General features: G+C 54.7%; 9 protein-coding genes across 9 annotated transcripts; 5 read left to right on the top strand and 4 right to left on the bottom strand.

The window, feature by feature from the left end:
• Positions 1 to 696: 696 nt before the first annotated feature.
• Positions 697 to 1771, bottom strand: BU26DRAFT_525122 (uncharacterized protein). Its single transcript, XM_033830434.1, has 3 exons — positions 1636 to 1771; positions 1229 to 1293; positions 697 to 1175 (listed from the first exon to the last, which is right to left on the bottom strand). Exons 1-3 carry the CDS (start codon positions 1719 to 1721, stop codon positions 919 to 921), a joined length of 408 nt encoding a protein of 135 aa, XP_033676627.1. The 5' UTR covers positions 1722 to 1771; the 3' UTR covers positions 697 to 918.
• Positions 1772 to 2323: 552 nt separating this feature from the next.
• BU26DRAFT_440531 (BRF1-domain-containing protein) lies at positions 2324 to 4609 on the top strand (the record flags this gene model as incomplete). The annotated part of the gene is made up of 2 exons (XM_033824398.1): positions 2324 to 3115; positions 3164 to 4609. 2 exons carry the CDS (start codon positions 2324 to 2326, stop codon positions 4607 to 4609), a joined length of 2238 nt encoding a protein of 745 aa, XP_033676626.1.
• A 477-nt stretch (positions 4610 to 5086) lies between these two features.
• Positions 5087 to 7310, bottom strand: BU26DRAFT_525120 (uncharacterized protein). Its single transcript, XM_033830433.1, has 3 exons — positions 6717 to 7310; positions 6281 to 6661; positions 5087 to 6231 (listed from the first exon to the last, which is right to left on the bottom strand). The coding sequence occupies exons 1-3, from the start codon at positions 7236 to 7238 to the stop codon at positions 5575 to 5577; spliced, it is 1560 nt and encodes a 519-aa protein (XP_033676625.1). The 5' UTR covers positions 7239 to 7310; the 3' UTR covers positions 5087 to 5574.
• A 193-nt stretch (positions 7311 to 7503) lies between these two features.
• Positions 7504 to 9286, bottom strand: BU26DRAFT_440490 (caib/baif family protein-like protein; the record flags this gene model as incomplete). The annotated part of the gene is made up of 9 exons (XM_033824395.1): positions 7504 to 7715; positions 7767 to 7814; positions 7867 to 8112; positions 8162 to 8418; positions 8466 to 8713; positions 8764 to 8852; positions 8908 to 8945; positions 9023 to 9054; positions 9104 to 9286. 9 exons carry the CDS (start codon positions 9284 to 9286, stop codon positions 7504 to 7506), a joined length of 1353 nt encoding a protein of 450 aa, XP_033676624.1.
• Positions 9287 to 9431: 145 nt separating this feature from the next.
• BU26DRAFT_496162 (Lumazine-binding protein) lies at positions 9432 to 10531 on the top strand (the record flags this gene model as incomplete). Its single annotated transcript, XM_033826243.1, has 3 exons — positions 9432 to 9462; positions 9519 to 9641; positions 9690 to 10531. The coding sequence occupies 3 exons, from the start codon at positions 9432 to 9434 to the stop codon at positions 10244 to 10246; spliced, it is 711 nt and encodes a 236-aa protein (XP_033676623.1). The 3' UTR covers positions 10247 to 10531.
• An 860-nt stretch (positions 10532 to 11391) lies between these two features.
• On the top strand, positions 11392 to 13543 carry BU26DRAFT_571772 (uncharacterized protein; the record flags this gene model as incomplete). The annotated part of the gene is made up of 8 exons (XM_033834180.1): positions 11392 to 11828; positions 11875 to 11987; positions 12225 to 12546; positions 12596 to 12673; positions 12720 to 12952; positions 13000 to 13111; positions 13165 to 13445; positions 13497 to 13543. The coding sequence occupies 8 exons, from the start codon at positions 11392 to 11394 to the stop codon at positions 13541 to 13543; spliced, it is 1623 nt and encodes a 540-aa protein (XP_033676622.1).
• Positions 13544 to 14118: 575 nt separating this feature from the next.
• BU26DRAFT_525116 (arginine n-methyltransferas-like protein) lies at positions 14119 to 15806 on the top strand. Its single transcript, XM_033830432.1, has 6 exons — positions 14119 to 14235; positions 14307 to 14320; positions 14375 to 14394; positions 14460 to 14569; positions 14636 to 14967; positions 15033 to 15806. Exons 1-6 carry the CDS (start codon positions 14147 to 14149, stop codon positions 15509 to 15511), a joined length of 1044 nt encoding a protein of 347 aa, XP_033676621.1. The 5' UTR covers positions 14119 to 14146; the 3' UTR covers positions 15512 to 15806.
• A 38-nt stretch (positions 15807 to 15844) lies between these two features.
• Positions 15845 to 18391, bottom strand: BU26DRAFT_525112 (kinesin family protein-like protein). The gene is made up of 4 exons (XM_033830431.1): positions 18009 to 18391; positions 17717 to 17956; positions 16895 to 17500; positions 15845 to 16843 (listed from the first exon to the last, which is right to left on the bottom strand). Exons 1-4 carry the CDS (start codon positions 18339 to 18341, stop codon positions 16022 to 16024), a joined length of 2001 nt encoding a protein of 666 aa, XP_033676620.1. The 5' UTR covers positions 18342 to 18391; the 3' UTR covers positions 15845 to 16021.
• A 1079-nt stretch (positions 18392 to 19470) lies between these two features.
• BU26DRAFT_571769 (uncharacterized protein) lies at positions 19471 to 21681 on the top strand (the record flags this gene model as incomplete). The annotated part of the gene is made up of 4 exons (XM_033834179.1): positions 19471 to 19755; positions 19805 to 19930; positions 19978 to 20579; positions 20628 to 21681. The coding sequence occupies 4 exons, from the start codon at positions 19471 to 19473 to the stop codon at positions 21679 to 21681; spliced, it is 2067 nt and encodes a 688-aa protein (XP_033676619.1).
• Between the last annotated feature and the right edge of the window lie 268 nt (positions 21682 to 21949).

The raw sequence follows: 21949 nt of genomic DNA, 5'->3' as shown, positions 1-21949 counted from the left end.
GCTAGGCTTTCCAGATTCCATCGTCCTGTATCTCACTGTTTAGCTCTCTAATCGGAGTAAGTTCTAGTCTAGCTAACTATTGCAATCATGTTGGTATGCATCATTGCGCGCAAGTCGGGAGGTAGGGGTCTCTTGCGGTAGGGAATTCCTTGGATTTAAGGGCTCGACGCGCAGATAATAAGATTGCTTGTGTAGCTAACTATACGTGCTATTACTATACGCACAAACCTGCAAAGGCCTCTAGGGTAGCTGTTACGGTGCGTTGTTAATTCTGGAGAATTCCACGCCGTGAAGGGTGGCGCTCTTACTTCCTTTCGCGGCGACATCTTGATTGGAGGAAAGACCTGTCTCTGCCACCTCACATAACACAGGCACGTTTCCCACGCGCTCTCTTCCTCCACATCCTCTCTGAGCGAGCTCACGTCATCTATAATGGACCGGCCTACTATTTCGAAACGTATGCGGAATTGACTCCACGTGCGCACGAACCGTACCTGAATAGTAACGGCATGGGCAAGTAGAGCCTGCTTCAGCCTTTCCGACCAACGCCAATTCTACAGCGTCCAGGAACAGCGCACTTGGTATCAACGAGAGGGAAAAAATTTCGAAGACACGAGAACTGGGCGTGCACGACGACGGATGAAGGCAACACAGGGCTTATGAACCTGGTTGTCTTGCTCGCGCGGGATGTTTGAGTCAAGCCCTTCGGCTTCTGCTCTGTCCCGCAGGAGCCTTTGTATGCGCGTTTTTACGGTTCGACGAGGGTTAGCCAAATGCAATGGACTTCAGAGGGATTGATGAGATGTAGGGGTTGCATTTGTGTACGAGCGGATCCTACAAACCAACGCTTCCTCCCCAACATATTGGAAGACTCGAAACGCTGCCGAAGCGGGATGGGCATGGCTCATTCGGCCCGTTTTACTCCTCGTCGTCATCTTCAGCGGCAACGACGGGGACCGGCTCGTCAGCTTTTGTCGTCTTGACTTTCCGGTCCTTCTCAGCTCCCGGAGCCTTCTTCACAGAGCCATTCGCGTCTTCCTTGGCGCTGTCCTCTTCCTCGGGTTCAGGCTCAGGCTCATCCTCTTCTTCCTCCTCCGGTTCGGGCTCCTCTTCCTCTTCTTCCTCGTCCTCGTCCTCGTCCTTCTTCTTGGAGATGCGAGTCTTCTTCTTGGGCGCTATTCCCTCTACATCAGCCAAAGAGGGATGGAAACCTGGCGCAAGCACTTACGAGGGGCTTCCACTTCAGAGTCATCCTCTTCGTCATCGAAATCGGAACCCTCAGACTCTTCGTACCTGCGACGTCCAGGCGTCAGCCTTGTGGTCTGGGGCAAGCATCAAACCACACAAAGGAACTAATCGCGCAAGATCATTCATATCAAAGACGTGGAGCACAGGAAGGTAAGGACACAATTGACCAGGAAGGCATCGAAAACCACCCGATCACGCGAGAGTCGTCTCTCGTCGACCAGGCTGACTGCAGCTGAAAGGCAGCTGCGCAGCGACAACGAAGCGCGACAGTGCAAAACAAAATCATCAATCCGAAAAAGCAACGGAAGGCGACCGCAATGGAGACGGTTTCGCGCATTTGCGACGAGGTTGGTGCAATGGGATGACGTCAAGGAGGCGCTCACTTACTCCTCTTCCTCGTCACTTTCGTCGCTGGGAAGAGCTTGAAGCTCTTCCTCGGCCTCGGCCTCCTGCTTTCTCTTGCGCGTGGACATGGTGCGTGTTGTGATGGAGGTTGTGATGGATAAGGGGGGAAGTGTTGGAGTGAGGTTGGGCTGGGAGGTGAGCTCGGGAGGAGGTAGGTGGGGACCGGATGGACGACGTATCTTTGGCGACCCAGCCACCCAGCCCAGAGCAAGGGACGTCGGTGTGCTAAAATGAGAGCATCATCCAGCCAATCAAATAGCCGGGGAGATGCCCGCAGCTATCACCCGCAGGTGTCGAGGCTGCAGGAACAGGTGCAGGAGAGCCCGGCCAGGCATTGCGGCGCTTTCTGCGATCTCTCACTCCGCGCACCGAGCGGGGAGAGGAAGCCTTCGCGCCAACCAAAAGTGACAGTCTAGGGAGTGTTGGATTTCTCCAGCAATTACATGATCCAGCCGTTTCGAACTGCCTCTCGTCGTCATCGGTTCGGCTGGCCAGGTACAGAGCTCCCGATCCCAAAGGAGTCTAGTGCTGTCAGCTCGGTCTTGGCGCACCCCACTTCCAAGGTTCCGCCGAAGCTCCGAAATCCTCAACTTTTGTTTCTGCGCATCTTTTGACTCAACCCACAGTCGAACGCGACGCCTCACACTCCCAGGCTCGCGCAGCCGCTACAATGGCGGGTCCTGCGAATGCGCCGCGGCGTGAGCGACTCACCTCTCTCACCGACAAAAATACCAATACCTACCGAGCGAAACGAAACACCCCGCCGGCGCCTGCTCGCAGAGCACAGGCACCGGTGCGGAAATGCTGCGACAATCCGAATGTCAGTTTCGAGGAGGGATCACAAATCTGCTACAACTGTGGTGCTGTGCTAGATGAAAGCGACATCGTCGCCGAGGTCACATTCGGGGAAAATGCTGCTGGCGCTGCTATCGTCCAAGGTGGCTTTGTTGGAGAAAGCCAGCGACACGCCAACACCATGGGTGGAACCATGCGGGGCCTCGGCGGCATAGCAAGCAGAGAACAAACCGAATACAATGGGCGAGACGAGATCAGAAAGCTCTGCGGAGCTCTGAATCTGCCGACGCGAATCGAAGAGCAGGCGTTCGGCTGGTATAAGCTGGCGCTCAACCACAACTTTGTCCAGGGCCGCCGCATTCGGAACGTCGCTGCCGTATCAATCTATCTCGCGGCGCGAAAGCAACCCGCGAATACCCTGCTGCTCATGGACCTGTCGGAAAAGGTTCATGTCAACGTCTGGGCCCTCGGTGACACGTACAAGCAATTTTGCAGGACAATCATGGAGACGGATCCCGCGCAAATTTCCGGCAGTACGACCGTTCAAGAGATCGAACCGCTAATGTTGAAGTTCTGCCGCAAACTCGAATTCGACTCGGACTCGCACAGAGTCGCGGACGACGCCTGCAAGCTCTTGAAGCGTATGAAGCGCGACTGGATGGTACAAGTACGCTTGCACTCCTCTTTACTATGATCACAGGTTAACATTATCAAGGGCCGCAACCCCGCAGGTCTCTGTGGAGCGTGCATTATCCTCGCTGCGCGAATGAACAACTTCCGCCGTACTGTTCGAGAAGTCGTATATGTGGTCAAGGTCGCAGATACCACCATCAACCAACGTTTGTACGAGTATAAGCGCACGCCGAGCTCCGCCTTAACAGTAAACCAATTCCGAGAATTTGGACAGCGATTGAAAGTCAAAAGCCTTCCACCTGCGGTCTGGAGGCGCGAGGAGAAAGAGCGGCGGCTCGAAGAGCGAAAACGGAAGGCTCAAGAAGGGGGCGAAGGTGAAGATGGCTCACCAGACGTTGAAGCCCAGGACGGCGCGGCTCGAGGAGAGGGAAGCTCAAGACAGGTTGCATCCGGCACCCCGAAGCGATCGACGAGGGCGACGAAGAAACGAAAGACGAACGACGGCAAAGGCAAAGCAGTAGCGTCACGGTCAGACTCAGGCAGCGCGACCCAGGCCAATGCGGACAATGCTGAAGCTACCGAGACCATTGACGTCGACGCGCTCGAAGGAGACGCCGAGGCTAGTCTAGACTCTGCTGCACGCGCATTCACTAGCGATATGGATGTAGATGAGGAAGAGATTGTTATCCCGAAAAAGCGCGGCAGACCACCTAAGAAGCGAGAGCCTATCATCATTCCACAGGAGGATTTGGAAATCGAGGCGGAGCTTGAACAGGAGATCAACGAGACCATCCGGGACTGGGAATCGACATTCAAGCAATTCGAAGAGAATGAAAATCACGAGGTGCTCGTCCGAGCGGTGCACACCGCGCGTCAGCTGGCTCAGAAGCACATGCCCAACCAGGGTATTAGCGACGATCCTGATCTTGCTGAGGACGAATTTGAGGATGATCCGGACGTTGCAACCTGTGTACTAGCGCCGCACGAAGTGAGAATGAAGGAACGCGTTTGGATCACGGTCAACGAAGACTGGCTCCGCGAACAGCAGGCTAAGATGCTCGCCAAAGCCCTCGAAGAAGCGCAAGGCAAACCAAAGAAGCCAAAGCAGAAACGAAAGCACCACCAGATGGGCGACGGAAGCGTGCTCGAAGGCCAACCCGCTGCTAGCGCCGCTGAAGCGGCGCAGAAAATGCTTAACAAGCGCGCGAAGCATTTCAGCAGTCACATTAACTACGAAAGGCTCAAAGAGCTGTTCCCCGGTCAAAGCTCCACTGAAGATACAACCCCTGAGGGCAGCGGACAGGGGGCAAGTCCCGGGGTTTCTGGCAGCGAGCAACGGCCAACACAACCTCCTCCATCGATCCAGATTGCGAATGCTGATGCTGATGCTGAAGCCGAGAACGAGGAGGAGGATGCGGAAGGCGAATATGAGGAAGAGTATCCAGAGGACGAGGAAGATCTCGAGCATCAGTATCTGGACGACGAAGACGAAGGATTCAACGACGAGGAGGACTATGGGTGGTCTTAATCTCTTTCACACGGATTACATTTCCAAGAGTTCATACCAGCGGCGAGCGCGGTTTTGGGTGGCTTTGCAGCTTTCACAGCATCTTTCGGCTGCCTATTTCTTTTATGTCTCTGCTCTCGCGTTTTCGAGGGATAGGATGGTTGGGGTAGGCCGCCTTTGCCATCTATCCGCCTCCGCGCTGCTTTATCGCGGCTTGAGATTTTCCAAATGGGTTGCAGGCCGTCACGGGCCTCCCCGTTGGATATCGACACAGCCAGGTGAAGGGGTGGGTTGCAGGCGAGGCATTGTGCTGCTCGATCTTCGTGCTATCCTGAATGTTCGACTGGGACGTCTCTTCATCTGGTTGGGGAGTCGATTTTTAGGAGTCATTTTCACAAGGGGGCTTAGATTCAGCAAGTGCGCGACATTTACAGGCGCAGATAGAGCGGACTTTTCTTCAGCATTTGAGCGTGGGCGGACAGAGTTTTCGGGCATTTCAGTTTCAAGTTACTCTCGGCGTCTCTGTATAGCATTATATACCCTAGCATGGAATGGAGTTCAAGGACGGCTGCTCAAGCTGAGGTCTCGCACTGCTCGTAGCGGTTCCGATCGTGGTGTTCACTTGTTGTGCGGACTGAACGGTGAAATAGTTGATTAACAGAATGATGGCTTCAGGCTCGTCTCTTTTCCGGTGAGAAGACTATCATTATGCTCCCAGTATCCAGGATCATCGTCTTCCGTCCGGACGCCGTTGCCATGGATCCAATATCTGAACGTGTTGGTCTACCATCTCACAGCGAGAAGCGGACCTTTTTAACCACTTTTCTTTCTCGACCCAGCTTCTCCAATTCCTCATCTGCTATTTCCGAGAGCTCGCTCTCGCTCTCGCTCCTTCGTCCTGCCTTGAGTCTTTCCAAGCCCTCCTCCGCCATCTCAGACAGCTCACTCGACCCACGCTCGTCTCCACCTCGCTTCTTCGTAGCCTCCTAAGCTTTGCCGCCCTCGACCCCTTCCATCGCCTCCCCCAGCCCATTCAACGTGCCATCCGCGCCTAGCCCCGTCCCATCGCCCTTCCACCCATGACTGAACACCTCAAAATTATCGTCAATCATCCACTGCAGATCCTCGCTCTCTGGCCTGAGTGTTCTCGCGAGTCCGTTTCCAGCCTTTGGATAGTGTGCTGGGGGATCGGTGTCGTATTCCTCGTCGTATTCGTCCAGCTGCTGCTCTCCACTGCCTGTGTTGGCAGCAGTAGCAGCAGCGGCGGCAGATGTTTGAGCTTGGGGTTTTGCGGGAGATGGCTGGGTTTGGTGCGAGCGCCGGATTTCGCCGAGGAGCTGGGCTTCTGCAGGATCCATTTCTGAGCTATCGGTTGCGATGTGTTGGGAGCGAGGGGTGCCGCCTGTAGAGCCGCCGTGGCCGTTGGGCGGGGAGGTTACGGATTGGGTCACGAGAGCTTGGGGAGTTGGGGGTTGCTGTGCGGCGGTCTGGGGTGTTGATTTGGTCCTCGATCCTGTGGGTTGCTCGGGGATTAGATCGTGGACGTTTGGTGGAAAGAGAGGGAGTTCGGGGTGGCGGATTGTGGCGTGCAGGAGGAGGGATACTAGATGGGCTTGAGGGAGAGTGGCGAAGTATGCGCGTTTCTATGGCATGTTAGTGTTTGTGCGATCATGTGGCAAGTCATGGGCGTACGTCTTCTATCGATAGGCCCACTGCAGTAGCGAGGCCGTCCGTTCCCTCGATGACGTTTTGCTTCGACCTCTCGCAAGGCCCACATAGCCACTCCTTCTCCAGCACGTTGACCACCTCATTGTCAATTGGCGGATCATGGCAGTATTGATGATATGCAGTATTACACACGTCGCAAAAGACAATGCGATTATTGCCCGGTTCGGTAGCTCGGTGACAGATCTTGCACTGCGCCGCAAGTATGGTCTTGGTCGATCTCCGTCGCTTGACGCCTGGTGTGGGCTCCGGGAGTGTCGGCACGAATGCGACGGGCTTGTTCACATTGCGACCAGACTTCGTTCGCGTCGGTAGTGGCGTGTATGAGGATGAGATATCCGAGTCGTCCTACCGCATGTCAGAACGCCGGTGCCGAAAGGTGGACGTGAAGTCCATAACTTACATCACTGTCCACGCTCTCAGCCCTCTTCCGCTTTCCACCTCTTCCGCCACCTCTTCCCCGTCCCCTTCCCCTCCCAGAGCCCCTTCCAGACGCGGGCGTCGAGCCAGAAGAGCCAGCGCCAGCCTCCGTCTTCAGCGGCGTCCCTACTCTCCCACCTCCTCTTCCTCTCCGCCCGGTATTCGCAATTGGAGGAGGCGTCGGCAGCTTATCGCTCGTAACATAATTCTGCAGCACCTCCGCTCTCTTAGCCTCGAAGGCCGGCGTCCCTGTCGCATTTTCCTGACTCGCCTGCAATCGCTTCAGGATCTCCGCTGTGGCCGCTGAGAATTGGGGGAAGTGGGGGCTTCCACCGGCTTGCACGTGGAAGGTGCTGGTCTGCGCTGCCCATGGTGACGGCTGTAGAGGCGCTTTCGGTGCGGATTGCAGAGTCGATGCGGAGAGGCTGGGCCGTGATCCGCTCGGGGCATTGGGTACGGGATTGGCCACTGCTGGGCGATTTACTTGGGATTTCGAGGGATCCATTAGGCAAAGCGATCGTTTGCGACCGGGTTGGTATCAATGAATGGATTGTTTGCGCTCGAGAGCGGCTTGTACAGGAGGAATAGTTGGTTCGATCACCTCGCAGCGAGGTGATCGGAAGTCTCGCCGGGTTTGCTAAGCGGCCTGTGCACCGCCACCAATGGAAGGAAGCAAGACCACATCCTATGCTTCAGCTACGGTCTGCCCTCAAATCCGGCTGGATGATGGTTTCAGTCGTCATGAGGGTTATGCCGGATCTATATTACTTCTATGCTACAACACCTTCGCTCCGAAGGCTCTCTATGTCTGCCTCACTCATGCCCAATGTGCCCTGCAAGATCTCGCCCGTATGCTGTCCAAGCGAGGGCGGCGGCGTTCGGATGCCAGGATTCGAATATGAGTACTTCACCGGAGTGTTTACTAGCTTGATAGGTCCGCAAGAGGGGTGGTCGACTTCCTGGACCATGCCTCGAGCAACCACTGCCACATATTAGCATCATCCAAACTTTCCAACGCTACACTTAGACGTACCGTGTTCGTGGTTTAGTGTTGCCTGAATGTCGTTGATGGCAGCGTAGGCTGGTATAGTCGGTCAGTGGAGCTATCTATTGACATTCCCGGATTAACTCACGCATGCCACAGCCCTCCAGAATATCCAGCCATTCTTTCGTGGTCTTCTTCCTTGTCTCGTTCTCGATGAGCTCTTCTAGAGTATCCCGGTTCTTAACTCGTAGAGCATTGGTTTTGAACCTCTCGTCTGCTATCCACTCTGGCTTTTCGATCTTCGTGCATAGGATGCCGTAAAGGCGGTCGTTTCCGCCTCCGAGGAGAATGTCTCCGTCGGAAGTCTTAAAAGCTTTGTACGGTACAATAGATGCTACCTCGTGTTACTAAACGTACAGTAGCAAAAGGAAATAGAGACTTACGATGCGATGTACCCCATCTGCCAGAGTCCTTCTGACCGCTGATGAGCGCGGAGCTGGCGATGTTCGCAAGTGTCGCAACTTGACAGTCGCTGAGCGCAACGTCGATATGCTGGCCTTTGCCAGACTTTATGCGCCCGAGAAGCGCTGCCATGATTGAATTTGATGTGTAAAGGCCGGTTGTGAGGTCAGTGACCGCTACGCCCACTTTGACTGGAGGGCCATCTCGAGCGCCGGTGATGTGCATCAGGCCCATCTCACTGTCACATGTCAGCCTCTTTTAGACATATGACTCCCGAAGTCATACGCTTCGACCATCACATCGTAACCGGCCCGATCCCTATATGGCCCTGTTTGGCCGTATCCTGTGATGCTCGCATAGATCAAACCGGGATTGATCTTGGATACGGTCGCGTAGTCCATGGCATATTTGCTTAATGATCCAGGGAGGTAGTTCTCTACAAGGACGTCGCATTCCTTTACTAACCTATGGAGGATATCGACGCCGGCGGGATGAGCGAAGGAGAGGCCTAGTGATCGTTTGTTACGGTTGACCTGTGCACTTCAGCTTGAATTCGGCAACAAGTGGATAAGCAGCAACTTACCGCAAGATAGTAAGCGCTTTCTCCTGGTCCATCTGAATGTTCTCCTTGCACGTATTTGGCGTATGGGGGCCCCCAAGCTCGGGTATCGTCTATATTCCCTTTGTCAAGATCCCTCCCCAGAGGATGCTATTCTTGCTGTCTTACCTCCTCGTATAGGGTGCTCAATCTTGATAACGTCGGCTCTGCCACGTTGTCAACTACGTCCTTGGAGCTGCCAACCTCGGTTCGTTGGTCCGTACAGGGTGATCCATTCGCGTACCCAAGGTCTCCCAATATTTGCGTGCAATAGGGCTACGTCCTTGTCAGAGCACGAATCTCAGTCGATTTACGTTTAACGTACCCCAGCAAGCACTCTAGTCATGTCCAGGACCTTGATGCCCGCTAGGGGCAAGGAGTCGGCATCTCCGCTTGATGTTGCCGTCGCGAAGCGTCTCTTCGAGCCGTTGATGGGCCAATTGGGCCTGCGGCTCCGTAATGAAGCCTGTAGAGCGCGTGTCGAGGGCCTAAGAAGGAGTTCTGCCATGGTGGGCGTAGAATGTGAGAATGTCGTAGTCTCCGAGAGGGCCCCGCGATTTAAAGCTACTTTTGTAGAGCCCCAGACCGAGGCAACCCCGCCATAACTAGGCAGATCGTCGGCCCACTTCTCTCCCGCCGTACAACGCCTGACAATGTTTACCGGCCTCGTCGAGACAATCGGGAGTAGGATTCATCCTTGCCATTAGTTTCCATTGCGCGGCTTAGCTGACAATGGCTAGCTGTTGCGGCTCTCGAGGAGCTCGACCAGACGGCCAGCGGAGGTGGCGGCACGTCATTGACAATTGCGGATGCGCAAGACATTCTTGGGGACGCGAACTTGGGCGACAGCATCAGTGTCAATGGTTTGTCTGCATTATGCGATGCCGATACCCCGTCTAATGGCCGGCTAGGAACATGTTTAACTGTAACGGAATTCGAGAAGTCGTCCTTCAAAGTCGGTGTCGCCCCCGAAACACTCCGCCGGACGAACCTAGGCTCTCTCAAACTCGGCTCAAAGGTCAATCTTGAGCGCGCAGTTTCCGCTTCCACCCGCATGGGCGGTCACTTCGTACAAGGCCATGTCGATACCATCGCAACCATACAATCCGTAAACCCCGACGGCAACGCGCTCACGTTTCGCTTCAAGCCGCGAGACACCGCCGTCCTGCGATACATTGTCGAAAAGGGATACGTTACAATCGATGGAGCAAGCTTGACGGTTACCAAAGTCCAAGACGGCGCAGAGGGATGGTGGGAGGTGATGCTGATTGCCTATACGCAGGAGAAGGTGGTGACAGCCGCTAAGAAGGCTGGTGAAGATGTGAATGTGGAAGTGGATCAAGTGGGCAAGTACGTGGAGAAGAGCGTGGCAGGATATTTCGAGGGAGCTGCGCATGGCGAGTTTGCTATTCTCGAGAAGATGGTTTCCAGACTGGTAGATGAGAGGCTCAGGGCGCTAGGAAAGTAGACGTTACGTCTGTAAACGCTCTGGATGCGCGTTCAAGCAAAGATTGGTGACTCAGAACCTCTCTGGACACGTTGCAAGGACATGTTGCAAGGACATAACTCGTCCTGACTAGGACAGAATCCAGTTTTGTGCCTCAGAGTTTGTTTGATGCCTGAACGGCCCCGGGGATTATCAGGGTGGTTGGGTGACTACCTCGAGTGGGATGGCGCGAGGAAAGTGAGGCGCAGCCCTACGCTTTGCTCACATTATAAAGCCCCTGCTCGTCGACAAACATTTCATCAAAACTCACTTTCTCCGAAGTGTGTCGAGAATTCCGTCTTTCCGACATCCAAGACGGTCAAGAGATCTCGCGACTGTCGAAGGTTGATGCCTAGCGGATGCATGATGCATCTCGGCTTCCACCCAATTACGGGCGGTTGAGAGCGCAAGTCGCACGCTCGAATGTCATCGAAGCAGCTCTTTGATGAGTTGTTCTTCAACTTCTGGATCCTTTCTTCGCTTACCGTGCAGAACTAAGCTCGCCCGATGCACTGCAGCGCACTGTGTAGGCAGAAGCTCGTTCGCATCAGCAGCCAGCAGCCCGAAGAGCTTGACGACAGCGATGCAGCAGCGCCTCGGCAATAGCTGCACAGGTATGGCTGGATGTCACGGACAATATGTGATGCAGAATGCGCTCATCGAAACCGTGCCGCACGCGGTGGGCGTTCTCCCGAGCGTGCTAAATTGGTCTCGCTTCCAGCCCTCGGAAAAGACTCTCCCCTTCGTCTCGAATTACGACCGACACGCATGAAAAAGTGGCCCAAAGGACGGTGAAAATCTGCACATTTGGGGGCCAAATCCGACCGACGACCGGATCGTGAAGAGAAGGAAGGACGGCTGCAGAGGAGGTGCAGATTTATACAGGGTTTTCGCCGGCACAATCTATTGGTTTGTCGCGGCTTGCCTGCCGTTGCTGCTGAACACGTCAAGGCCGGCCGACCCTCACTCCAAGGCGCGCAACGCCAGACCGACACCAGACGCTCGTTATCCAGCCTTGCCGCTGACCCGCCTTTCTTTCCTTCATTTCCGCCGTCCTCTTTGCACCACAGCATGCGTGCGGCGTAGCTGCTTCCCTCCGTCGAAGGTACCTCGTCACGCGATCCACTATGGACTGGCGGCTGCTCGACTACGCCAAAGAGGCTGAAGAGACGGCTTCCGGCCTCCACGTCTTCCAGAGCGAGGTTCCACAGTATTCCAAGGATATTAGCGGAGACAACGCCGAGCTCTTCGCCATATCGAACGCGCTCCACGTGCTCCACGAGGACCTTGATCTATCGCGTCTTGGAAGATATTCCGGCCGCATCCTCAGAGACCTGGAAATATGTCTTCCCAGCTTAGGCTATACGCTCGACGATGTCCGCAATATGTTCAGCAAATCGAAGCGCAACAGCCGACAACACCCGGGCGCTTTTCCTGGCACCCCGCCATATGCGCAGATCTGGGAGGACGCTTGCGCCGATTTGAGGGCTCAAGGAATCAGTCTGCCCATGCGTCTCGAGATGTATAGGACGTATTTGCAGGGAATGCATGACATCTTGAAGAGGTGAGCCGTTGCCAGCCGTTCTGAACCCGTCTTTAACCTCGAGCAGTGACGAAGAAGACGATGATATCAACCATATCCGGGCACGTCTGTCAAAGCTGCTGAGAAAGCAGGAGCCGATAGACGATTACTTCAGCAGGATTACGGTGGATCCCCGTGCTGGTATGATGACTTTCCGTTTCCAATCTGCCTGTAGCATACATTAGCAGCCTCTCGGACAAGCTCCTGTGTTGTACTCCTCAGTACTGTGGCGGGCCCCTTTGTTCGCGCGATCGATTCTCGCACTGCATCACAGGAATGATGTAGCCGCGTCTGAAGCCGTTCCATTCCATTTCACATCTGAGTTGTGCTATTACTTGGATGTTTGAATCTCGAGCATGCAGCTAATCTTTTGACTAGCGCCACGAACACCAAGACCGCATTCTCCCGCAGTCGCGAGACCGCACATTGAGCGCTACCAGACGTATCCTACGTATCCTCATCCGCCGCCGCCACCTCCGCTTCCACCCCGACCCCCACACTCGCCCATTCCGGGATACGGGGACATACCATATATCCCGCCGCCAGTGCCCGATATTCCCCAATCACCAACTTATTCAACTGCCTCCTCGCAGACATATTCGACTCATTCCAATGATTCAGGTGGTCCCGTAGCCCATTGGGCCATGAGGATCTTCGACGGCAGACATTCCTCTACACCATTTCAATTACTTGCTCAAGCGTATGGGGTTCCCTGCTATTCGATCAGCAATTCGACTGACGTCTTGCAGTACCAAATGCCTCGGTCGAGACGAACCCAAAGCGCTCGAACTCTTGGAGAATGATGGTTTCCAGAAGGTGCTCGAGCTGTATGTCCCCAACTCCCGTATTTCGATGTTGACTGACCCCTTCCAGGCCTTTCGAAGCAACGAACGTGTGGGTCAGACTTTACTGGAGGTCTGATGACAATCGAGCTAGAATTCTCTTCCTGACGCTAGATGCGAACAGCGGTCGGCGAATGAGATACTGTTTCCCACTTACCGGATTGAGAGTCCTGCGGACGGAGTCTTGCCTGCAACTTTGCCGCGTCAATCGGCAAGACGGACAACTTGACCTTTGGGCAAACTTGAGGTTCACACTTTACGAGCGTAAGCATCGCGGAGTACAAATAGCGTGACAATGCTAACATAACCAGGAATGGTCTTGTTTTATTGCACTCTTGTCGCGATGAAACGTCAGGATAACGTACCAACTCCACAGGGCCTGGAAGATTTCTTCCAACCAGGGGAGAAAGAAGAATTCGGAGGGTGAGGAGTAGCAGTGTTCGTATTTCAAAGCTAGCAGCGCTAACATGTCACAGGGAGATCCAGGATGAATCATACCTTCACGCGTTCCGTATATTCCGAGATCGAGACTCTGGAGGCGTCCGATTCGAAGCTACTCCTCGCCGTGGACCTCTAAAAACACTCCCAATCTGGACGGCATTCGTCACGCAGTACGTTGGACACAGAAGTTGGATGAAGCGCGTTGGGCATTGTACCGTTCAGTTCCGCGAGCTACACCCCTATATGTTCTGCGAGAATTATAAGTTGCCGAAAGGGCCTTCGGGCAGGTATCAGTTGACGTTTACGACACCAGAGGGTAGGACTCCGCTCTTGATAGTTGCAGGCTTGTCACTGACTTTCCCGACAGATACGAGGTCGTTCATGGAGGTATTCCACCAGATTAGGACTCGGTAACGCGCATGGTCGACCACATTGCTTTACGCTTTCCTTTCCATTTTGCCTCAAAGACGACAGCCCTAGAGGGTTCATTTGGCCTGCTGCCGAAAAGTTGGTACGAGGTTTAGATGTCTGCTTCCTTGGAACGAACGACAGGACGATAACGAAGGAATGATTACGACTGATATGACTGAATGACTGAATGAGGGAGGGCAATCTGCTTTTGCAAAGATATACCCCTCTCAGGATATTCTCTACTCTTGTTGTTGAGATTGTTTCCGCTTGGCTTTTGGATTCCTATTTCGCCTTGGCTTGATGTTATTTGACCTGATTATCTGTTTGCGGAATGTTACAGTAAGCGCTCTCATTGCCTATAATACACCTCGGTACAGACAATATTGGCATTGCTTCACATCTGCGGCTTGAAACTCTCGTATGGCCACGTCCAAACACGGTTAGACTCGTGTAGCGGGGCGTGAACTGCGATGCGGCCCGTGCGCCTTCCGAAACTAAAATTTCCGGGATCCTCTCAGCCTCTTCAGCGGCAGGAGCTTCGGCCTTGACCTTTCCACCTTTCCCACGCAGAAAATTGTGTTTCCTCGATTTTCTCTCCGTTCAGATATGGCAAACAACGCTGTGTCCTCGCAGCCCCCGCTCAAAGCGGACCCGCTTTCGGAAATGGCGCATTCGGAGGCGCATTACTTCAACAGGTGGGCTGCTCCACAACAGGCATACACAAGGCCAGACAACAGGAACAATGGCTAACGCCACCGCGATACAGCTACAACCACCATGGTCGGTCCCATGGCCTTCCCTGCTGCTGAGAACCGTACTAATGCGCCCCTCAAGGTATCCATGAGGAGATGTTGGTGCGTACCTAGTCCTGCTGTGAGAGCTTCCACAGAAACGCCCGACTGACGAGCAGGATGTATAGAAAGATGAAGTCCGGACCAGGAGCTATCGCGACGCAATATACCAGAACGGGCACCTGTTCAAGGACAAGGTTGTCCTTGATGTCGGATGCGGTACATCCATCCTCAGCATGTCTGACAACCCTGACCAGTTCCCTGGCCCTAGCCACACGAGCAGGCGCTGATACATGCGCTATAGGTTCGCTGTGCGCGCCGGCGCAAAGCACGTCATCGGAGTCGATATGTCGACCATCATCGAGAAGGCAAAGGAAATCGTCGAGCGGAACGGCATGTCGTCGAAGATCACACTATTACAAGGTAAGATGGAGGAAGTGAAGCTGCCCTACGACAAGGTGGATATCATAATATCGGAGTGGATGGGGTATTTCCTGCTGTATGAGAGCATGCTGGATACGGTGCTGTATGCGCGGGACAAGTACCTGAAGAAGGACGGCTTGATCTTCCCGGACAAGGCTACCATCTTCATGGCGGGTATCGAGGACGGCGAGTACAAGGAGGAGAAGATTGGCTGTAAGCACCCTTTCCCTCTGCACGGAGCCTCTTCTGGCTCCAAAGCTCAGATTCTAACCGAACAGTCTGGGACAATGTCTGGGGCTTCGACTACACGCCCCTCAAAGAGACCGCCATGACCGAACCCCTCGTCGATACCGTCGATCTAAAAGCCGTCTGCACGGACCCGGCTTCCGTCATAACCTTCGATCTCTACACCGTCCAGCCCTCTGACCTCGCCTTCCACCTCCCCTACACGCTCAAAGTGCGCCGCTCCGACTTCATCCACGCCATCATCGCGTGGTTTGACATCGAGTTCTCCGCCTGCCACAAGCCGATCCGCTTCTCCACGGGCCCGCATACGAAATACACGCACTGGAAACAAACCGTGTTCTATCTGCAGGATGTGCTGACGGTCGAGGAGGGCGAGACGATCACGGGCGAGCTGGAGAATAAGCCGAGTGAGAAGAATCATCGCGATCTGGACATCAAGATCACGTATAAGCTGAATACAGAGGATATGCATAGGCAGGCCAGCGGCGAGGGGAAGTATAAGATGTGCTGATGCCGATGTTGAGTCCGCATCTCGAGCCGAGCGAGACGGGTCCGGAGACATGACTGGTGGATTTCGCATCCGCACGCCATTGCGGACGAGGAGGTGTTTGATTCTCGATTAGACCATTTGATGAAGCGGGTTGGCGTTCGGTCCGGCTTGGACTAGAGGCTACGAAAAGTGCTGCTCCTGTGCAAGCGGATTGCAAAAATATCTAGGGTAGCAGAACACGACTTATGAAGAAGGGACCAAGATCACGATTGGGAATTCCTCCCCTAAACAAAAGCATAAACTCTCAGCCGATTCTAGGGCATGACTCACTCAATAATAGGGCCTTGTCGAACTCAGAAGTCGAACATAAGCTGACATTCTCTAGACCACGAACAGCCCTATTATAGACAATGATCGCTATTCAACAGATCGCTAACGCAGAGATAGAAATGCCATCCCACTCCGTCCAAGAAACACCACTGAAACGCCGGCCATGCGTTCGTCATCACAAATCGATCATGGACAGGACTACTAATCGCTGTCCAGCCCCAACTTCAACGTACTCTCTGGGTCCTGCCACCTCTTCGCCTTAAGCACCCTCATCTTCTTCACCGGGCTCGCACTCCTACCCTGCGCCTCGCGTTCCATAGCTTCCACCCTCGCCCTCAGCACCTCGTTCTCGCGCTCCAACTCATCCACCCTCTCTTGCAACTCCGGATCCGGGTCCTCGTACACTTTCACCTCCTGAGAGCACATCTGCGCCTTGGTCGCCCGGATCACCACGTCGATTTTAGAATCAAGATGCGCTTGCTGGTTGTCCTGCTCGTTGTCGAGCGCAGCCTGCCAGCGGTGGCGTTCGGCTTCCACGGCAGCTTCAGTCTCGAGGTAGCATTCGTCGCGGATTTCTTGCTCCAGGTCGGCCATGTGGTCTTCTGCGGCGCGCCAGCTAGCTTCTGCTGCTTTTCTCCTGGCCGTCTCTTCTGTGAGGCGTAGGGCGAAGACTTCGACTTCGGCAGTGAGACGGGCGATCTCTGCGTTTGCGATTTCGAGTTCTTCGAGGACGGCAGAGGGCGTGGTGCGACCGGAGGCTGTAGTGGTGAAGGACGGGGATTTAAGGGGCGTACCGGAGAGGATGGTGGACGTTGTGGAGGGGATTCGGGGGACGGTTACCTCGCGGGCGAGGGCGGAGTAGCGCAAGATTTGGGACGTTGCGTTGAAGTCGCCTTTGGGGTCGGCGGTGACGATCATGATGGATTTCTGCGGGTGGTGGTAATGTGTGTGGCGGGTGGAGGAGGGGAAGGAGTTGGAGAAGAGGAGTTCGGTGAGTTTGCATTGGCGGAAGGGGACAACGTTCTGGGGGACATGTTAGCTGATAGCCAGATTTCGTCGACGCAAAGTACGTACCTTGGAGCCATCTTGGTTGTCAGACTGCATCTGCATGCACTGACCGAGATACATCAGGGACTCGTTGATTTTGCCAGCCTCCGCGAGCGTAGCACCGGCCGTCTTTGCATTTCGAGCACGTTCGGATCCGGCCAAGTCGACGATAGTGAGAGTGCTGCTCGACCACGGTCCCTTTCGTTGAGCATCTCGCTTCTTGACTTCAATGCAGAAGAAGCCATGGCTCCTTGAGCTCACAGCATTGCTGCCCGTTCCAGCAACCTTGCGCTCTATCAGGCCAGTTTCCAGAACCATGAGCGCCTCTTCAAAGCTTCCACAAATAATCTTGGTGAGGCCAGCCACGACCTTCCGCTCTGGGCTCTGTTCAGTGCTCTTGAACAACAGCGCGCGGCGCTTCGTGTTGGGGTGCTTGTTCTTCGTAGCAGAGCCACCCAGAAGATCGAAGATGCGGTCATTGTAGACTTCATACATGGAGATAACAATCGCATATTCGGCGCTAGTGTCGACAGGGATGTTGATATCGTGCACACTCGGAGTCTGAGGGAGAGCCGATGGTCGCGGGATCTTGTTCGACCTAGAGCCTCCGGTGGTGATAAACGAACTACAGTCCTTTTTCTCGGGTGAGCATGCGTTCGCAACAGACCGAGTTATGCTGGATAGTGCTCCAGTCACAGGACGGATAGAATGAATGGCTGCGCTCGGCCGGCTGGAGAAAGTAGACTTGAGGATGGGATACAGGTTCTCCGACGAAGGGAGATGAGAAGGTGAAGACAAAGGAGAGTCAGATAGGAGGTCATCAGCGGAGGGGTAAGGAGATGCACTAACCGGCATGGGTGTCTGCGCTCGCGACGGAAAGCGCTCAGACTGATTGTCGCCGTACATGGTGTCCAGGAAAGCGGTCGCCGTAAACATATGTGCTTCCGACACATCGGCTACTGCAAGAGATGAAAAGGCTGGGGCCCCATAGAAAGATTGCACCAGCTGTTCTCCAGTGCTCTGGAAGAGTACCTCGAGGGCCATCTGGGTAAGGCCGCGCTGGGTCTTTGTTCCCAGAATCGTGTGACTCTGCGCCCGAATCAGTATACAGTTCCCTCTCATCCCAAACCATACGCCATACCTTTCCTGAGCCAGTAACACCCAGTGTCGCAAGCAATCCATCTCGTCCATGGTGTCCATTTGCGCCCAGCACTCCCTCAATCATTGAAATCGCCCCCGTCCCCCTGAACAGCTCCAATTGTTTCGCATCCTCCTCGAACACTTGCGTAAACGCGAATCGCTCGACTGCACGCTTGCGGATGTTCGTGGGGGGCTCGATGGTGATGTGCGTCGGGTGTGTTGCCCCGTTCTCTTCGACGGTGAGGAAACGCACATTGGCAACGTTTGACGGGCGCAGGCGCAGGTAGACGTCGAAGAGCGAGCTCGACGGTCGCGGCGGTGGTTCCATGGCCATTTGGGCTGCACGGAGCGGAGATGCAGGTTCGGTGGTAGTCTGCGATGGAGTACCGACTTTGGTGAGGCGGACCACGAGCGCGTTGTTGATCAACAGCCACTTGGGCGCGGTTGCCCTGACGACAGGACTTCGCCCGCTGCGCCACCCCACGATGCGAGCGCCACATTTCGCAGGCTTCGGCTTCCATCTCGACTCTCTCGAGTCTAGCAGTAGTAGGCCTATACCCGGATTCCAGGCGGTTGTACTCCATCGACCGCTTATCCTCAGCATCCTTCCAGCTCTCGATGAACTCGCAGCCCCGTTGTTCTCAACGTCCACCGATTGGCTTCATCAACGGCGAGAATATAATCCGGCTGTATAGCCCCCAATATGCCCGACGATGGCAGCGCGACCCTTTGCGCACGGTAGCCGTTCGCGGTTGCACGTTCGGCGGGCGACGAAACCTCCATACGCCTGCCCAGGCAGTCGTGGTACGGCAGTAGACTGCCCTCGCTGTTCAGCTGCCTGGAGCGACGCTGGAGAGCTCCTTGCGGCGAACACAGCCCCAGAGTTTTGGTTTGAGTCCCTCCGTTCCATAATCACAGGGATCGCGGCTCTATGTCTTACTGTTCGATCCGGAGCCTGGAATCGGAGGGAAAATGCCGGCCGACTCGGGAGACATGGTACTGGCCGATTGCCATGTACATACACACGCCATGTACACGCCATGTACACACGCCACGTACACACGATGCCCCAGAGGCCGTGCATCTGCGTCTGAGACACCGGGAGATGAAGCAGGGCACTCTTGGTTCAAAGGATCTTTCGAAAACCATCTTCCAGCGGCGCTTCGTCCCAGTCAACTCCGCACGGTGAGAAAGGTATAATCTCTGTCGCTGCTTCGTCGCATGCTTGTATTCTTGAGTTGCGATTTCTTTCCGAGTGCTGGAATTGGTAATTCGCAAAATCGATCGTCGCAAGGATGCATATCCAAGATCTCCATCATGGATGATGGATGTGGCTGATGCACGCACCAATGACGCAATGAGCAGTGCAGTTGCGTCCGTTCACCTCGTCTTTAATACGCAAACGAACCTCGTCTCTCTTTTCCTCTTCCTACCCACCCCTACCCTCAATATCCTCCAACACAATGGCCACCGGAGGAGCGGTGTACAAGGATCTACTCCCCGTGCCAGGACAAGATCCGCGACAGGAGGAAGACAAGACGACGACATTGACCGATGTACCGACTAAAAGCCATGCCTTGGCCATGGAAGCAGCCAAGGCGCCGGAGGAGAGGGGAGCGGCGCAGGTCGAACATGAGGAGGAAGTGGTGAACCTGGGTTGGAACGAGCCCGAGTCGCACATTGAAAGCCCACTTGTTGGAGGGTTGTCCAATGAAGACCTCTGGGTCCTGATTCGGAGGTTCAACAAGGTAAGGTGCGCACCAGCTTGTACAGTCATGTCACTAATAGATTCCCTAGCAAATGTACCATGTCAAAGAGATCCCGAATCCACCTCCAGGTGGTTTGGATCTGAACATCGCCGACGAGGAGGAGTTTTCTCCCGACAAGCTTAGGAGCAATATCGAGCGCTTGTACATGACCATCGTAAGTCCATGAGCAGTAAGCAATAACCACACACTTACCATGCGTAGGGTGTCGGTCTGATGAGCTTCGCCAAGCATATTGTTCGACTGCGATCGTGGCGGGAGGCAAGACGAACGGCCTGGTTCTGCACCGTATATTTTCTGGCTTGGATCTTCGACTTGATCGTCCCGGCTATATCACTAACGCTTATTACGTTGATCGCTTACCCGTCTGCTCGGCCGATCATGTTCCCACCGGCTCCTATCGCATTGGTCTCCAGTAAGACCGGGGGCGTCCAAAAGCCGAAGGCTGGCACTTTGGGCAGCCATGATAGTGCCACCGGAGCTCCAGAGAACCACAAGGGCGAGGCTGTCGAGCAGGAAGCGAGCAACTTTGTCAACGGAATTGCTTCCGTCGCGCTCTCAAGTGCCACTGGCAAGCATCCTCAAGGGGAACCATCTTCGGAAGACGGTGCGCCAGCCGACTCAGTACCCGACCCTACATCCATCGCAGTGGGGGCCGCTGATGCAAAGGACAAGGCAGCTGGTAGTACACCAACCAAGGAGCATGATAAGACAAAGGTGCCCATGGAGACGGCCATGTGGACAAAAATGCGGCCTATCATGCATGGCTTGGCTGATGTGACAGACACGTGGGAGCGGTTCGCCAAGTATGTTCCGTAACTCTCTTGGTTCCATCAGTATACTGATTAGCACAGCGCTCTTTCTCCTACACCTCCCTTCCCCCGCAACCGATATCATCTCCGCCTTGCCGCTCTCATTGTCCCCCTCCTCATAACCTCCCTCTTCGTAACCTCATACATGTTCATGAAAGGCGTAACCTTCGGCATCGGCTTCGGATTCTTCGGTGATCCCATCATTCAGCGCGGCCTTGACCTCATGAACCGCAAATTCCCCAACTGGCAGAAACTTCTGGAGCTCCGTAACACCGTCCTCAAAGGTGTTCCCACCAACGCCCAACTTACTATCACACTCCTCCGCATCGGCGAAGCAAACAAAGCTCCCCTCCCACCACCCCCACATGTTTCCACTCCACCGCCCGAAGAGCCCGCCGAGATCAGCGAGAAGGATCTACGTGCCACGGGCGCCGACTATCCGCTCAACGCCACCGAGGAAGAGCTCGACGAAGCCATGGCACACGATCCTACCACCGCCCATGAAACTGGCGGCTCTGATATCGACGCTTCCAAGGACTCTAAGCACGGCAAAAAAAGCAGCAAAATCCTCGGCTTCTTCAAAGGCACCGTGAAAGGCGGCGTCGAAACCGCCATCGGCACTGACAAACTCAAAGCAAAAACAGGCAGTACACACGCCAAAAACCGGCTCGGCGCCGTGCCGCCCAAGAATGTCGATCTCACCTCCGGACCCATCGAATTCAAAGCAAGGTACCAAGGCAAAAAGGGACACGTGTATATCACCACAAAAGCCACAATTCCCTGCGTCGCGTTCTCCACTGACAACACCATCGAGAAGATCGGAAGTCAGGAGAGAGAGGACTTGCATCCAATCTGGAGTATTCCGGTCGGGGAAATCAAGGAGATCCGGAAGGTAGGCGGGTATGGCTGGAAAGCCAAGCTTGTTGTGGGGTGGGCGATGGGCAGGGAGGTGGCGGATGGGCTGGAGATCGTGACGAGGGAGAGTAAGGTTAAGGGCGAGGGGGAGAAGAAATTCAAGATTATGGCGATGCCGTTGAGGGACGAGCTTTTTAATCGGCTGGTGGCGATGGGTGGGCAGAAGTGGGAATGCTGGTAGTGGTATGCGTGGATTGACTGAATTTGGGTTGAGTGGGACTACTGGCTGGTATATACCCTTTGATGGATTCTAATTGGGATGCCCCGGATGGATGAGTATATGACGGAATGAAATTATCTTTATCCTCATAGCCTATCTCAACCTCTGCTAATGGGAGGCAACAAAAAGTCAGCACATGCACTTGAGCATAGATCGCGTGCGAAGGGGTTAGCGAGGCGCATTCCCCAGTCATTTGCCTGAACACAAGAAGTAGCAGTTAGGAGACTCT

The sequence above is a fragment of the Trematosphaeria pertusa genome, assembly GCF_010094035.1.
Source record: "Trematosphaeria pertusa strain CBS 122368 unplaced genomic scaffold BU26scaffold_23, whole genome shotgun sequence".
NCBI classification, from domain to species: Eukaryota; Fungi; Ascomycota; class Dothideomycetes; order Pleosporales; family Trematosphaeriaceae; genus Trematosphaeria; species Trematosphaeria pertusa.
This window is presented reverse-complemented; position numbering and strand designations above follow the sequence as displayed.

What these genes read in the sequence shown, in the direction of transcription:
- BU26DRAFT_525122 (XM_033830434.1), bottom strand. Translation starts at nt 1,721, where the DNA reads ATGTCCACGCGCAAGAGAAAGCAGGAGGCCGAGGCCGAGGAAGAGCTT. An exon ending in GAAAGTGACGAGGAAGAGGA is followed by an intron (nt 1,294 to 1,635) that starts GTAAGTGAGCGC and finishes TGGACGTCGCAG; the next exon opens with GTACGAAGAGTCTGAGGGTT. An exon ending in CTCTGAAGTGGAAGCCCCTC is followed by an intron (nt 1,176 to 1,228) that starts GTAAGTGCTTGC and finishes TAGAGGGAATAG; the next exon opens with CGCCCAAGAAGAAGACTCGC.
- BU26DRAFT_525120 (XM_033830433.1), bottom strand. Translation starts at nt 7,238, where the DNA reads ATGGATCCCTCGAAATCCCAAGTAAATCGCCCAGCAGTGGCCAATCCC. An exon ending in CTGAGAGCGTGGACAGTGAT is followed by an intron (nt 6,662 to 6,716) that starts GTAAGTTATGGA and finishes GACATGCGGTAG; the next exon opens with GACGACTCGGATATCTCATC. An exon ending in TGGGCCTATCGATAGAAGAC is followed by an intron (nt 6,232 to 6,280) that starts GTACGCCCATGA and finishes AACATGCCATAG; the next exon opens with AAACGCGCATACTTCGCCAC.
- BU26DRAFT_525116 (XM_033830432.1), top strand. Translation starts at nt 14,147, where the DNA reads ATGGCAAACAACGCTGTGTCCTCGCAGCCCCCGCTCAAAGCGGACCCG. An exon ending in GGTACATCCATCCTCAGCAT is followed by an intron (nt 14,570 to 14,635) that starts GTCTGACAACCC and finishes CATGCGCTATAG; the next exon opens with GTTCGCTGTGCGCGCCGGCG. An exon ending in CAAGGAGGAGAAGATTGGCT is followed by an intron (nt 14,968 to 15,032) that starts GTAAGCACCCTT and finishes CTAACCGAACAG; the next exon opens with TCTGGGACAATGTCTGGGGC.
- BU26DRAFT_525112 (XM_033830431.1), bottom strand. Translation starts at nt 18,341, where the DNA reads ATGGCCATGGAACCACCGCCGCGACCGTCGAGCTCGCTCTTCGACGTC. An exon ending in GTGTTACTGGCTCAGGAAAG is followed by an intron (nt 17,957 to 18,008) that starts GTATGGCGTATG and finishes ATTCGGGCGCAG; the next exon opens with AGTCACACGATTCTGGGAAC. An exon ending in GAGCGCAGACACCCATGCCG is followed by an intron (nt 17,501 to 17,716) that starts GTTAGTGCATCT and finishes CCCGAGAAAAAG; the next exon opens with GACTGTAGTTCGTTTATCAC.